The 12313-nt window shown below is 62.7% G+C and overlaps 1 protein-coding gene across 5 annotated transcripts in view; it reads right to left on the bottom strand.

Annotated features, from left to right (window-relative positions):
- The window catches only part of EEFSEC (eukaryotic elongation factor, selenocysteine-tRNA specific), a 171771-nt gene that overhangs the window by 6018 nt on the left and 153440 nt on the right, over positions 1-12313 (bottom strand). For 3 of the 5 annotated variants that reach the window (XM_082639162.1, XM_082639157.1, XM_082639161.1), the window contains one exon: positions 2849-6091. The exons of the other annotated variants lie outside the window; for them this stretch is intronic. In XM_082639162.1, coding sequence (XP_082495288.1) covers positions 5853-6091 — 239 coding nt within the window. In that variant the 3' untranslated portion in view covers positions 2849-5852. Of the gene's footprint in view, positions 1-2848; positions 6092-12313 lie in introns of those variants that run through there. 5 annotated transcript variants of the gene reach the window in all.

Genomic DNA, 12313 nt, shown 5'->3' with positions numbered 1-12313 from the left:
ATTATTTCAACAAAGATTATCATCAGGCCTCCATGTAATGCGATCCGTGGGCTTGGGGAGCTTTATGCAAATGCTCTGCGGCCAGAAGGAAGGGCCCGAAGCGCCGGGTGGCAGGCCACTCGCTCACCGCAGGGGTGGCCTTTGCAGACACAGACGGAATGGCAGCGAGGCCCCCCTGTCCGGGCCCTGGGTGAGCAGGGAGACCACTGGCCATCCTGGGCCTGCTGGCCAACAGCAGGATCCCCGAAAGTTGTCCAGATGGCACTTGGGCCTTCAGGGGACAGGGGCCGCACTCCTGCAGGTGTGTGTGGGGTGTGGACGTGTGTGTTGGCGAGGCTGTCGCGAGACCGGCTGCACACGTGGCTGGGGTGTTGGCAGCGTGCGTTTGTGCTGGTTCATCCGTCTGTTACGCGTGTACTCATGCATGTGACACGCATGTGTGCACCTGGGCACGGGGTGTGCGCCCACAGCTGGCCCCGAGCACGCCGTGTCACCTCCCGCTGCCTCAGTTTCTCCATCTGTAAATGGGGACCGTTACCGTCCAGGCCTCACGGGGAGGATTAACGAGGGTCACGTGGCACAAGCACTGTCCTGCACAGACAGCACGAGGGCCAACAATGCCAGCGTGCGCGGAGTTCTACGTTTACGTACCCGTGTTTAAGAAAAGTGAAATTAACTTTTATATTTTATTTAACCTGCTATGTCCAAAAGATTGTCGTTTCAACATGTGATCCATGTAAAAACTGATGGCCGTGGTAGTTCGCATTCGTTTTTCACCCTAAGCCTTGGAGGTTGGTGTGTATTGGACCTGCAGGAACCTCCGGCCAGACCGGCCGCATTTCAGGTGGACGTTTCAGGTGGTCCTCACAGCTCTGAGCCCCGAGGACGTGGGTGTCCCCCCCTGCGCCCTCGCTCGCCTGCGCTCCCTGGCCTGGGACGCGTGGGCCGCTCCTGCCCTCTGTCGGCGCCTGGCGGCAGTGCAGCGCCCACGGCTCGCCCCGCCCGGCCAGATCTGTCCCCGCCCCGCAGATGGCCACAGCCCCCTGCCCACCGCCAGGCTCCATGGTACCATTTCCCACTGCGGGCTGCGGGGCAGATGGGAGGGCAGAGGCTCAGAGAGGACCGGTCATCTGCCCCGGGTCACGCAGCAGGACCGCAGGAGGGGCCCCAGCTGAGGTTGGAACCCAAGTGTTAAGACGCTTCTGTGGGTCCCACTGGGCTCCTATCCTGGCTCTGGCCCTCTTGGCTGTGATCCTCACGGTTGCACAGCTTTAAGCGGGAGTGGGGACCGGGGGGACGGGACGGGAATCCCTCCGTTCAGGGCTGTGTGAGAATTAAGTAGGAGGACATCTCTGAGGTTTTCAGCACATTCCGAGCACAGGACGTGCCCAGTACATCCATCACGGTCACAGCACCACGACAGGACACGCCTGCCTCAGGGCCTCTGTACCCGCTCAGCCCCCCATATCTAGGATCGGACGGCTCCCCTCGTGAGGGAGGACCTCACTGACCATCCCCTCCTTCTTGTCATCCGCAGAGCCTGTGTCACCACCCAGCGCAAGCCTGCGTGTGCCTGAAGTCTTCCTGTTTCTTGTCTGTCTCCCCCACTGGACTGGCCTGCCGGTCTTGGCCACGGCCATCCCTGAGCTGGCACAGCACCTGGCCCTACACAGGTGCCTGACGGAAAGAGCAAGAAAGCCGTGTCAGGAGGGACGGTCACCAGGTGGTCACCAGGGGAGTTAGACGCTGCTCACCACACAGCCCGACATTCTACAACCAGGTGCTAACCCAAGAGAAATCAAGCTTAGGTCCACACAAAAATTCATCACTGAGTGTTTGGAGCGGCACTATTCACAACTGCCCCGCGCTGGAACCCCCACAACTGTCCCACAGCTGGTGGACATTCATGCAGAAGAATCTACCAGCAGCACAGGGAACCACCGTCCAGACATTGGACGCGGGTGGGCCCAGAGGTGTAAATGTGGCCATGTGACACGTGACATTCTAGATGACACACAACAATAGGGACAAAAAACAGACCGGTGACTGCCGGGAGGGGTGCCACGGGCGCATGAAACATCTGGAGGGGGGCAACTTTTCTGTATTGTGACTGCATGTGTTTTTCAAAACTAACAAAACTGTACATCTGAAAGGGTAATTTTTTCTTTATGCAGCAAACCATGATTTTTAAAAACAGAGCTGTAGACTTTCAGAGTCTCAGGTCGACTCAGTCCCTACTGCTTTCTGGTCCCAATGGAGAGCTTTGATCCCCCAACCCGGGAAAGCAAAGGGGGGCCGGCCCCCCGCCTCCTGAGCAGGGCCGCTCCACGAAGACGCGGGCAGGGGGTCTGCAGAGGCTCAGCTGCAGAGCCTGGAGAGTTCCAGCAGCTTCCCCCACTCCTTGTTTCCCTCGCTGGTGTTGGTGGGAGTTCATTGTGTTGTGCTCTGTGCATTTTTCACATGTTTGAACTATTTCCTTAATAAACACGACAAATACTAAAATGATTTAAGACAAGAACAGCAGGATTCCCACTGCAGAATCCCACCAGCCTCTCCTGCAGCCCTGGGAGCTGAGAGCCACCGCGGGTGGGCACAGAGGGCGGCCGGGACCAGGGGCCAGGCTGCGCGGGTGTTTCTGGGGGTCGCTCACGCCCTGCCACAGTTCCAAGCTCACTCTGCCCCTCAGCCCCCGGGGAGTGGGCGCTGTCTCCCCACCAGGCAAGGCTCTGGCCAGAACCAAACGGTGCGGGGCTGCCACCCAGGACTGGCTGTGAGGTGGTGAGTACAGTCTTGGAGCATCATTCATTTGTTAAACAATTTTATTGAGATACAATTTACATGCCATAAAGCTCCCCGCTTAAAGTGTACAATTCAGTGGTTTTAGCATATTTACAAAGAGGTGCAACCATTACCACAATCTAAGTTTAGAACATTTTGTCCCCAGAAAGGGAGCCATAGCCACTAGCAGTCAGTGCCATCCCACTAGGTCCCCCAGCCCCTGGCAACCACAGAGGTACTCTCTACAATTATGGACTTACCTATCCTGGACACGCTTGTAAATGGAATTTTACAATCTATGACTTTGCTATCTGGCTTCTTTCACTGAACATAATGTTTTTGAGGTTCATCCATGTTGAGTCCGTATCCGTATTTCATTCCTTTTACTGGCTAATCATAGTCCATTGCATGTTAGGACCGCATTTCATTTATCCGTTCATCAGCTGATGGGCACTCGGGTCCTCTCCACTGTTTGACTGTCCCAACTCAGGCTGCTCTGAACATTCGGGTGCAAGCTTTTGTGTGGACGTATGTTTTCAGTTCTCTTGGGTACAGACTTAGGAGTGGAATTACTGGGTCATATGGTAACTTCATTGCTTAGTTTTTTTTTAACAGCTTTATTGTGATATAACACACACCACACAGTTCCCTCATTTAAAGTGTATAATTCAATGGCTGTAGTATATTCACAGAGCTGTACATCCATCACCATGATCAATTTTAGATCATTTTCATCACCCCAGAAAGAACCCCTCCACCTCCTGACCGCCACCCTCTTCCTCTCATCTCCCAGCCCTAGGAAACCTCCAGTCTCCCTTCTGTCTCTATGGATTTGCCTCTTCTGGGTAGTTCATACACGTGGAACCATACAATACGGCATCCTTTGAATCTGGCTTTTTCTACTCAGAACAATGTTTTCAAGGTTCATCCATGTAGCAAGCATTGGTACTGCATCCCTTTTTATTATTATTATATTATCACTGAATAATATTTCATTTAAATATTCCACGGAATAATATTCCAGGTAGTGTGTGGGTGCGCCCAGCACTTTTTATCTGTTCATCAGTTGATAAACATTAGCGTTGTTTCCACTTTGGGGCAATGACTCTGTTTCACTTTTTAGGAAACACCCCAACTGTTCTCCCAGGTGGCTGCCACAGAGCGTTTAGTGAGCATCTGCTGTGTGTCCCTTTCACTCATACCACTATCCAGCAAGGCAGGTCCTAATAGCCATTTCATTTTGCTGTGGCACAGAGAGGGCGAGACACTTGCTCCAGGCCTCATTGGGTCCCAGGGCTGCTGAGCGAGGTGAGGTCTGGGAACCAGACACTTGGTTACATGACCATTAGGTGCTGGTGGTCTGTGGAACCTGCAGGAAGGATCTGGACGCTGACTCTCCCAGGACAGAGGCCAGCCTATGATTCCCAGACATGGTGGCCACGGCGGCAACTGTCCCCGCCCTTCTAGGCACCCCTCATCAGGGGACAGGCTGTTCCAAGCCGCCCAAGTCCCTGGCAAGTGTGCAGGAAACTTTGGTCCAATCTTGGTCAAAGGAATCAATGAACTAATGAGCAAGATGCAGCAGCCACCAGCAGCCGCGGTGTTCCAAGGCCCAGGGCCAGGGCAGGGGACCGAGGTTCTGGGCCCAGCTTCTCGGAGGTGCTGGTCAGGGGATGCCGCCTTGGAGGAGAGCCCTGGGGGCAGAGGGGCTGCAGGGGCAGAGGGCAGACCTGGGGCCCACCAGAGCGTCCCCTAGAGAGGGCCTGCACTGTCTGCGCTGTCTTGGTGGCCGCCCCCGAGTTGCTGCTTGTCTCAGCTGTCATTCGGCCGGGACAGTGTGGAGGGACCTCCCCGTGCCTGGAGGTACGTAAGCAGAGGCTGGACTTGGAGGATGCGGCAGCAGTGGAGGGGGGGGCGGGGGGCGAGCCCGCCCAGCCCCAGGTGGACCAGGCACACAGGCTAGACGAAGTCCCTGTTCTGGAGCACGTGGTGTCTTAGGTGGGCCGGGGAGGAGCGGTCGGGACGCTGGGGGGCAGCCGGCCGCTCAGTCCCGTGGCGATGGTGCCCTAGGCCAAGGCCGCCAGGCCGTGGAGGAACGCACCAGCCCCTCTGCTCATAAAACTACTCCCCCCAACTCCCCACCGCCCGTGTGCTGGGCGAGGTCATAGGTCATCCAGAGGTGCCTGTCAGGCAAGGCTGGCATGAGGCATGGCGGCCAGCTCCAGGCCGTTCAGAACCCTGGGCTGTGCGGCCCACAGTGGACCAGGCAGGGCGGGCAGAGAGCAGAGGCGGAAGTGCCGTGAGGTGGGTCCCAGGCTATACCCAGCCAAGAGCCCAAGTTCAAATTCTTGGGGATCCTGGAGGCCCTGCCCAGAGGTCACGCAGAACACGGCCCCGGAGCACTCAGGGAGTGTAGGCAGGATTTCGGAAGACCACCGGTGAGACAGCCGGCACCCCCCGTCCTGTGCTCAGACCGCTGTCCCCCTGGGGCACCAAGTGGCCCCACCTGTGCTTGCTCAGAGGTTGTACTGGCCAGAAGAGCAGCCTGACCACCCTCCCTGTGCCTGGGCCTCAGCAGGGTGTGGGCCTGGAGAGGGTGGAGGAGGTGATGTGGCCACACGGTGTGCCCTGCCGGGGACAAGTCTGAGGAGGCGACGCTGGCTCCCGGGGACACGCGCGTGGGTGGCCCCCTCTGGCCTTGGACTCGGTAGGCCTCTCCGAGGGGCGGCCCTCGGTGGCTGGGCCTGGACAGGCCCCAGGGCTGTCACTTTCTGCATGTGCGCCTGTGCTTGGGGTGCCCCCAGTGATGGGTGCAGGGTCGCGGGGCCGTGGGGACCGGGCCAAAGAGGAGGGGACACCCCCTGGGCTCCAGCGTGTTTCCCTCCAGGGAAGCCCTGGGTGAGGTCCAGGCGGGGCTCCATTAGCTGTGCCTGGCGGGGAGGCTGGGGCTGAAGAAGGACCCACAGGGAAAAGGGAGTCGGGCCTTCCCACCTCTCCCCTCGGGGACGCTCCTGCCTCATCTACTGTGGCGGTCCGGGCCTCAGACGACATGAGGGTGCCGTGAGTCGTAAGCCTCACCCTCCAAGGGTACGGGGTACGGAGCAGGACGGCGGGAGTGCTCTGAAAGGGGCACCAACACAGAGCCAGGAGCCCGAGGGGGACAGGCTGGGCACACAGGGGTCCTGGAGCCTCCAGAGGCTGCCCTCTCCCAGGGGGGCCGTGCGCCCAGGCCTGGAGGCTGCCCCATCTCGTGCCACCATCCCCTCCAGCCCACCTGCCAGGTTGAGCCCTCTTCCCAGCAGGGGCTGCTCTCCTGTGTGCAGTGAGGAAGGAAATTGCAAATTAATCTTTATTTCCATCTTGGAAGAAAACCTTAATTCTCTGCATGGAAATGATCCTCGTCAGACCAGGGAATCAATTATGGGCTTTAATTGCAGTCAGTCCTGGCCAATCAGAGTGGGGCCGACCCCAGGGACCCTCTCTCTCCTCCCCGTCTCTGGGGCCCTCCCCTGGGTGCACTCAGCTCTCAGGGTCCCCCCCCACTTCTTTCTCCGTCTCTCTGGGCGTCTGTCTCGCTCTTTCTCTCCCGCCGTATGTCTCTGCCTGTCTCTCGCTGTCCCTGGCTCTGGCTCTGGCCACTCCCCACAGCACAGGGCTCAGGCAGGCACCCCAGCACTGACGAGCCCCATGGGACCTCCGTCTGCAACCTCTCTGGCCTCCGAGCTGCAGCTTCAAGGCTGGGGCTGAGTTACTGGCTCCTCCATGCCCACCACGGTCTTCTCGGGAGTCACCTGCCATCCTACGCTCAGGCCTCCAGGTGACCTCAGGCTGGCCGTCCCTGGCCAGGCCTGGGCCCCATGGCTTCGCTGAGTATAGCAGCTGCCCAGAGGCCCTGGAGAGGCTTCCGGCCCGGGCAGGTGGGAGGCGCCCTGCCCGGAACCGACAGCCTCAGTGTTTCCACCCACGATGGGGGCACCCCCGGGACTGGGTCTCCTCCCACCACCTTCCGGCCACCGGGAGATGCTTGTCTGTCTTATCAGTGGCGCCCCATGACTGACAACTGCTCCTTATCAGCAGCCCACCCGGCTGTCCACAGGGCAGGGGCGGCCGTGGCCTGCCTGCGTGTCCACACGCATCCAGACCCCCTGTTCCCCGGGCCACCTCTGTGCCGGGACCTGCCCCACAGGGTTCCCCGTGCTGGGGGACTGGGGCAGAGAACCAACCCCGCCCTCCAGCCTCAGTTTCCCTCTGCTCCCCTGACCTGCACTCCCACACCCTCCCCAGGGTGGGCCCACTGAGCCCCACCGAGTCAGGCAGGCGACCGGTGAGGGCCTGGGTGGCGGGCGGATGCGTTTCCCTCGACCCCTGAATACTGAGAAGCGGAGAGATGCTGCCGATTGGAGGCCAGCGTCCCCTGTTGTCCGGCGCCACGTCTGATTCGGGAGCAAATCGCTCCATCTCACCCCACACCTGTTACACAACAGCCTGCCCACACCTGCCTGCCACCCAGAGGTGCCTGGCCCACTTCCGCTGGACCGCGCCCTGGGCTGAGCCTCTCAAGCCACGTCCATTGTCCCCGGCTCGCACGTCCTCTCCTGCCCGGGGCCCGCGGAGCACACGCTGATTTTCCTTTTCTCCAGCTTGGTCTCATGCACTCCCGTCTCCAGCCCACACCGCCCCGAGCCCCGGGGCCCGTGTCTCCCAGGGGCTGTGGGGTTGGGCTCGGGAGGCCCAGTGAGCTCGTCAAGGTGTCCCACACCCATGCCCGCCGCAGGGCTCCCACCTCGCCGCCGACGTGTGACTGCGGGGAGGCTCGCCAGCTGTCCCGGGTCCCCTCCCTCTCGCCGCCTCGTGTGTCTCCCACTACCAAGGCAGGAGGCCACGTCGCGCCCCCCTCCCCTGGCCTTGGCTACAGCCGCTCCTTGCCGGCCACCGGCCCCACACTCCTCCCCACCGGCCTGTGCCCCCAGCAGGCCCTCCCCACGGGTATCTGAGCAGGCCCCTCGTGATGAGGTTGTATGTGGGGTGCTGGTCAGGTTCGGGGTGGTGGTGGTGTTGACAGCCTAGGGACAGGGTAAGGAACTGGCTGAGAGGGGCAGGAACTGGGAGGGCCCAGGACGGGTCAGGACCTGGCTCTGTGGCCCAGCTTTGGAAGCCTTGGGAAATCTGGGCTTCCAAGGGCTGCCTGGAGCTGCAGGGAAGGCCCGGTTCCTGCATCCTGCCGGCTCCACCCTCACCTTTCCGGGCCCTCAGGCGGTGCAAGGACGGGCCCCCAGAGACTGCAGGGGGGGTTGACAGGGTGTGATCATACCTGGGGGGGTGGCAGGCGCCAGGGAGGACCGTGCAGGGAGGAGGGTGGGAGGGGGAGCCAACTGGACGCCACGGGCGCCCCTTGTGGGTGACGAGGCCCACAGACCCCGCGCCGCCCAGCTGCCCCTCTGACCTGCCCCCCTCGGCTGGCGGCACAAGCAAGGTCCACGCCTCAGGGTGTGGCAGGTGGGAGGAGTGAACTGGGCCTGGAGCCAAGGTCATCTGTGCAGGAAGAGCGAGAGATGGACGCAGAGACACCAAGGCTGAGTGGGCGGGGCCCCGGCCCCCAGCCTCCCCCAGCCACGCGGCCCCTCCGAGGGCCCCGGTGGCCCCGTGAATGCCGCTGTGACAGCAGGTGCCCAGACACAGGCACCGCGCTGGTCGCCTGCCCGACTTGGCGGGGCTCGGTGGGCCCACCCTGGGGAGGGGAGTGGAGGCCCCGGCCCGAGCAGCACGGGGGGCACTCAGCAGCTGGACGCCCGCCCTGTCTGGCGGTGACTGTGCGGGAAGCCTGGAGGCTGAGTCTGGGGGGTGTCCCTTGAGGGGCGAGGTGGGTGGCTGGCCCTCCCCAGGTTGGCCGGGGCTCCCAGCGGGCCTTTATCTGGAGCCCAGCTGTGGCCGCAGGAAGTGTCCGTTTCTCTCTGCTGCACCGTCTCCCCACCGGACCCGGTGATAACAGTGGGGGGTTGAGCAATACCTCGTGGGTGCACGACCTCTGACCTGCTGGCCTGGGTGGGGGATCCAGGGCTGCCCCCGCCCCGCCGCGTCCAGCACACGGCACGTGCTTGGTAAAAGCCGAGTGACCAGCGCTGGGCTTCGTCCGAGCTCTGCCCCTGCCACCAAGTTCGACCCCCTGCGCCGAAGCCCCAAACCTCCCAAACGTCCTCCTCTTCCCCCCAGGGCCTCAGGGCCTCAGCCTGCTCGGCCTCCTCTGCTTGGCTCCCGGTGGCCCATCCCCGGCCAACCCCGGAGTCCTCCTCCAGCCCACGACGTCCCCGCCCCCCCGGGAGGCCCTGGGATTCGGCCAGGAGTGTCCAGTGCTGGTCGGACGTCGGGGCCGGGGGGCGGGTCTCGAACGCCGATAGGACACACTCTCCCTGCCTCCGCCCTTCAAGGCCCTTCAAGGCCTCTTCTCGGCCCAGCCTCGCTCCACAGCTGCCCCCACTGCCTCCCCGCCCTGGCCCTCAGCAGAGGGAACGGTGCTCCCGCAGCAGACCCCGCGAGCCCAGGGTCGGGGGCGACTGCCCCCAGGGAGCACAGCGCCCCATCCCCAGCATCCTTGCTGCCTGGCTGCCTCCCAGCACAAGCCCTGGCACTGGCCGAGCTGCGTAATGAATGGCTCGACTCTTGTTGTCAGCCGGGCACTGGTTACTCTTGTTTATCAGACCTGCCCGTGCGGGGGCCACTGGAGGCCCAGCCAGGGCTGGCGGGAGACTGAGGAGCCGTGACCTCGTCCCTCCTCTTGCAGGCCCCCCCCCGACTCCGTACTCCCACCAGAGCCCCTCCCTCTGCCGAAGCATCCCCGCCCCCGCCCCAAACTCCTACTCTCTCTTCAAGACCTTGCCCAGGTGGCCCCTTAGTGAGAGGCTTCCTCACCTTAGTCATGGCCACTGGGGACAGACATGGCTGAACTTGGAGCTGGGAGGCCATGGCCAGGACTGGCCTTAGCACCCCCAAAGGAAACCTGGAAATTCTATGCCCCGTGAGGAGGCTGAGGAGGCCTGAGGCCTGGATCACCTGAGGGTGAGCCGGGACTGAGAGAGTCCTGGGCCACCTCAAGGAAGCTCTGGGTCTGCGGAATGGGGGTGATGAGCCCCACTCCCACCCCACCAGGTCCTGGGGAAGAGGCTCAAGGGGCAAACGGGCCCTGGACAAACGTGTGTGTCCACCCTGTGCACACTGGACCTGACACCCACCTCTTCACCAGACACCCAGCCTGACAAAGCCTCCGCAAATGACACACACACCCCCAGAGACCAAGATCCGTGTGCACACCCAGACACAGACACATGTGCACACACGCCGGCCAGGGTAGGAGGCCTGGGAGAACAGGAGCTGCCCCTTCTCCTGCCCCGGGCCCCCAGGGCTTCCCACTTTATCTGTCAGAAGTATATTAACCCAGAAGCCTGTTTCCATCAGAGTCTCAATTCCAGAGACGTTTCCAGATAAGCCTTATCTCGCTGCTGGCGCATTAGACCCGCCAGCCGGGCCTGCCGATCACGGCCGCCCCTCCTGCCCCAGTCCGTGGCAGGGCGCCTGCCCACGACTTCATTCTGGGGGGCCAGGCGGGCGGGGCGGCCCCCACCCCGGCCCTCAGCGCACAGCAGGGCCCCAGGGCGCAGCCGAAGCACTGGGGCGAGGGGGGCCCTGGAGGTGTCCAGAACTGGGGTTCAAATCCCAGCTCCACCTGAGGCAATGGCTGGGCCCCGGGGCTGCCCCACCGGCCACCCGTGCGGGTGGGTGAGCATATTCTGCGACTTTACGTGCGTGATGATGCCGCAGTGGGCTCCGCATGCCGTAGCCTTCTCTTCCACGAAACGTGGAAGGTCTGGGGGTGCCTGGAGCCAAGGGAAGGGGGCACTGCTCTGGGGAGCACCAGGCGCCGGCCCCCACCCTGCCTGCCTGCCGCGCTCCCCCTTCAAAGGCTGCGCCCCGCCGACGCAGCTGGGGTGCTCGGGTTTCGACCGATGCCAGACCTGATAGCGTCCCCTCCTGGGCTGCTGGCCACGCGGGCAGGCTCACTGCACCCTGGCAACCCCTCCCTGTCCCGCGGCTCGGCGGCCCCCTCCTCCCTGGGCCTTAGTTCCCTCGGCCTGAGCCCGCCTGCTTCCCCGGGCTCCGAGGAGTGCTGTCCTCAGGCGAGATGTGGGCACCCTCAGAGGTCCTGGAGAAGTGGCCGACTGGGGACACTGCTGGGTCTGGGCTGCCCACACCACCGCTGAGAGGTGCTCAGGCCCCCAGTCTCCCAGTGGGGAGACAACATCTACTGGTCCCCCTCCCACGGCTGCAGGGACACGGAGGCCAGCTGCTGCTCTGACTCTCCTGCTGTACCCAGGGACCCGGGCAGAGGCGGGGACTTGCCCGAGGGCACAGAGCTGGTCAGTGGGCGGCCAGGATGTGACGCCCAGCAGTGGCTCGGGGCCCCTCTCTCCCAGGGATCTGCCCCCAGAACCCCTCGCCCCGCTGGGTCACGTGACCCCTCACGTGGAGCCAGACAGTGATGTGCTCACGGTCACAGGCTGTGCAGGGCAGGGCAGGGCCCCCCCGAGGGGGCCTGGAGGGAGAGGTCACCCTCACAGCCCTCAGTTGGGGAGGACTTGGCCCAGCTGGAGGTCCCAGTGGTGCCCGCCTAGCTCGCCACACACTGAGGATGACGAAGGAAGGCTTCCTCATCTGAGGAGTGAGTCCTGGGAGCCCCCAGCCCTGCCAGGGTCCCCTCCGAAGGGCCGAGTACCCACGGGAGTGGCCAGCCCGGGGCCTGGTACCAGCAGGTGCTCATGAAGGCCCTTCCTGCTCCCCTTGGACTGGACTGGGCTGGGGGCGGGGACTCTGCCTGAAGTCCTTGTTGGGAGCCCACCCTGTGAGCTACGGTGGCCTCAGCCAGGTGGCACCGCCTCCCTGGTGAGACGGGGTGCAGGGCAGGGGTGGGGCTAAACGAGAGTGGGCCCGGAGCCTGGCCCATGGTGGGGTGTCGGGGATGGTTCCCAGGGGCGCTTCCTGACTGTGCTGCAGCAACGCCAGCCGCCCCCGCCCTATTCCCAGCTCCGGGGGGCCGGGGGCCGGGCCTGGGCTCTCCCTGCCCACCCAGCCCTCAGCTGTCGCCCTGATGGCTGCCTGGCTCGACGTCTGGGACCTTGTGAGGGCAGCCGTGGGTTGGCTGCCACAGGTTGGCTGCCACCACTGTTGCCGGCACCCATGCTGGCGCTGGATTAGGGCTGCCCGCTCCCCAGCATGGCCACCATGCACAGGCCCGGCGGGTCTACAGCGTCGTTCTCTGCCCGGGGCCCTTGGCTCCGGGGCTTACCAGGCCCAAGTCATCTGATTATGACCCAACCCTGTTAATATTTTTAATGCCATTTTTGCAAATTAAAGCATAATACACCGATTACCAGGATAAAAGGGAGGCCTCTGCGCCCACCTGGAGGCCAAATAAAGGGACTCTGGAACATGTGTTCATCCTGCAAATGTCTTTAAAAGCTCTGATGCCCCCTCAGGCTGTCAGCTC

Source organism: Mesoplodon mirus, assembly GCF_964341445.2.
Source record: "Mesoplodon mirus genome assembly, chromosome: 12".
NCBI lineage: Eukaryota > Metazoa > Chordata > Mammalia > Artiodactyla > Ziphiidae > Mesoplodon > Mesoplodon mirus.
The sequence above is the reverse complement of the archived record's forward strand: the minus strand, read 5'-3'. Positions and strand labels throughout refer to the sequence as shown.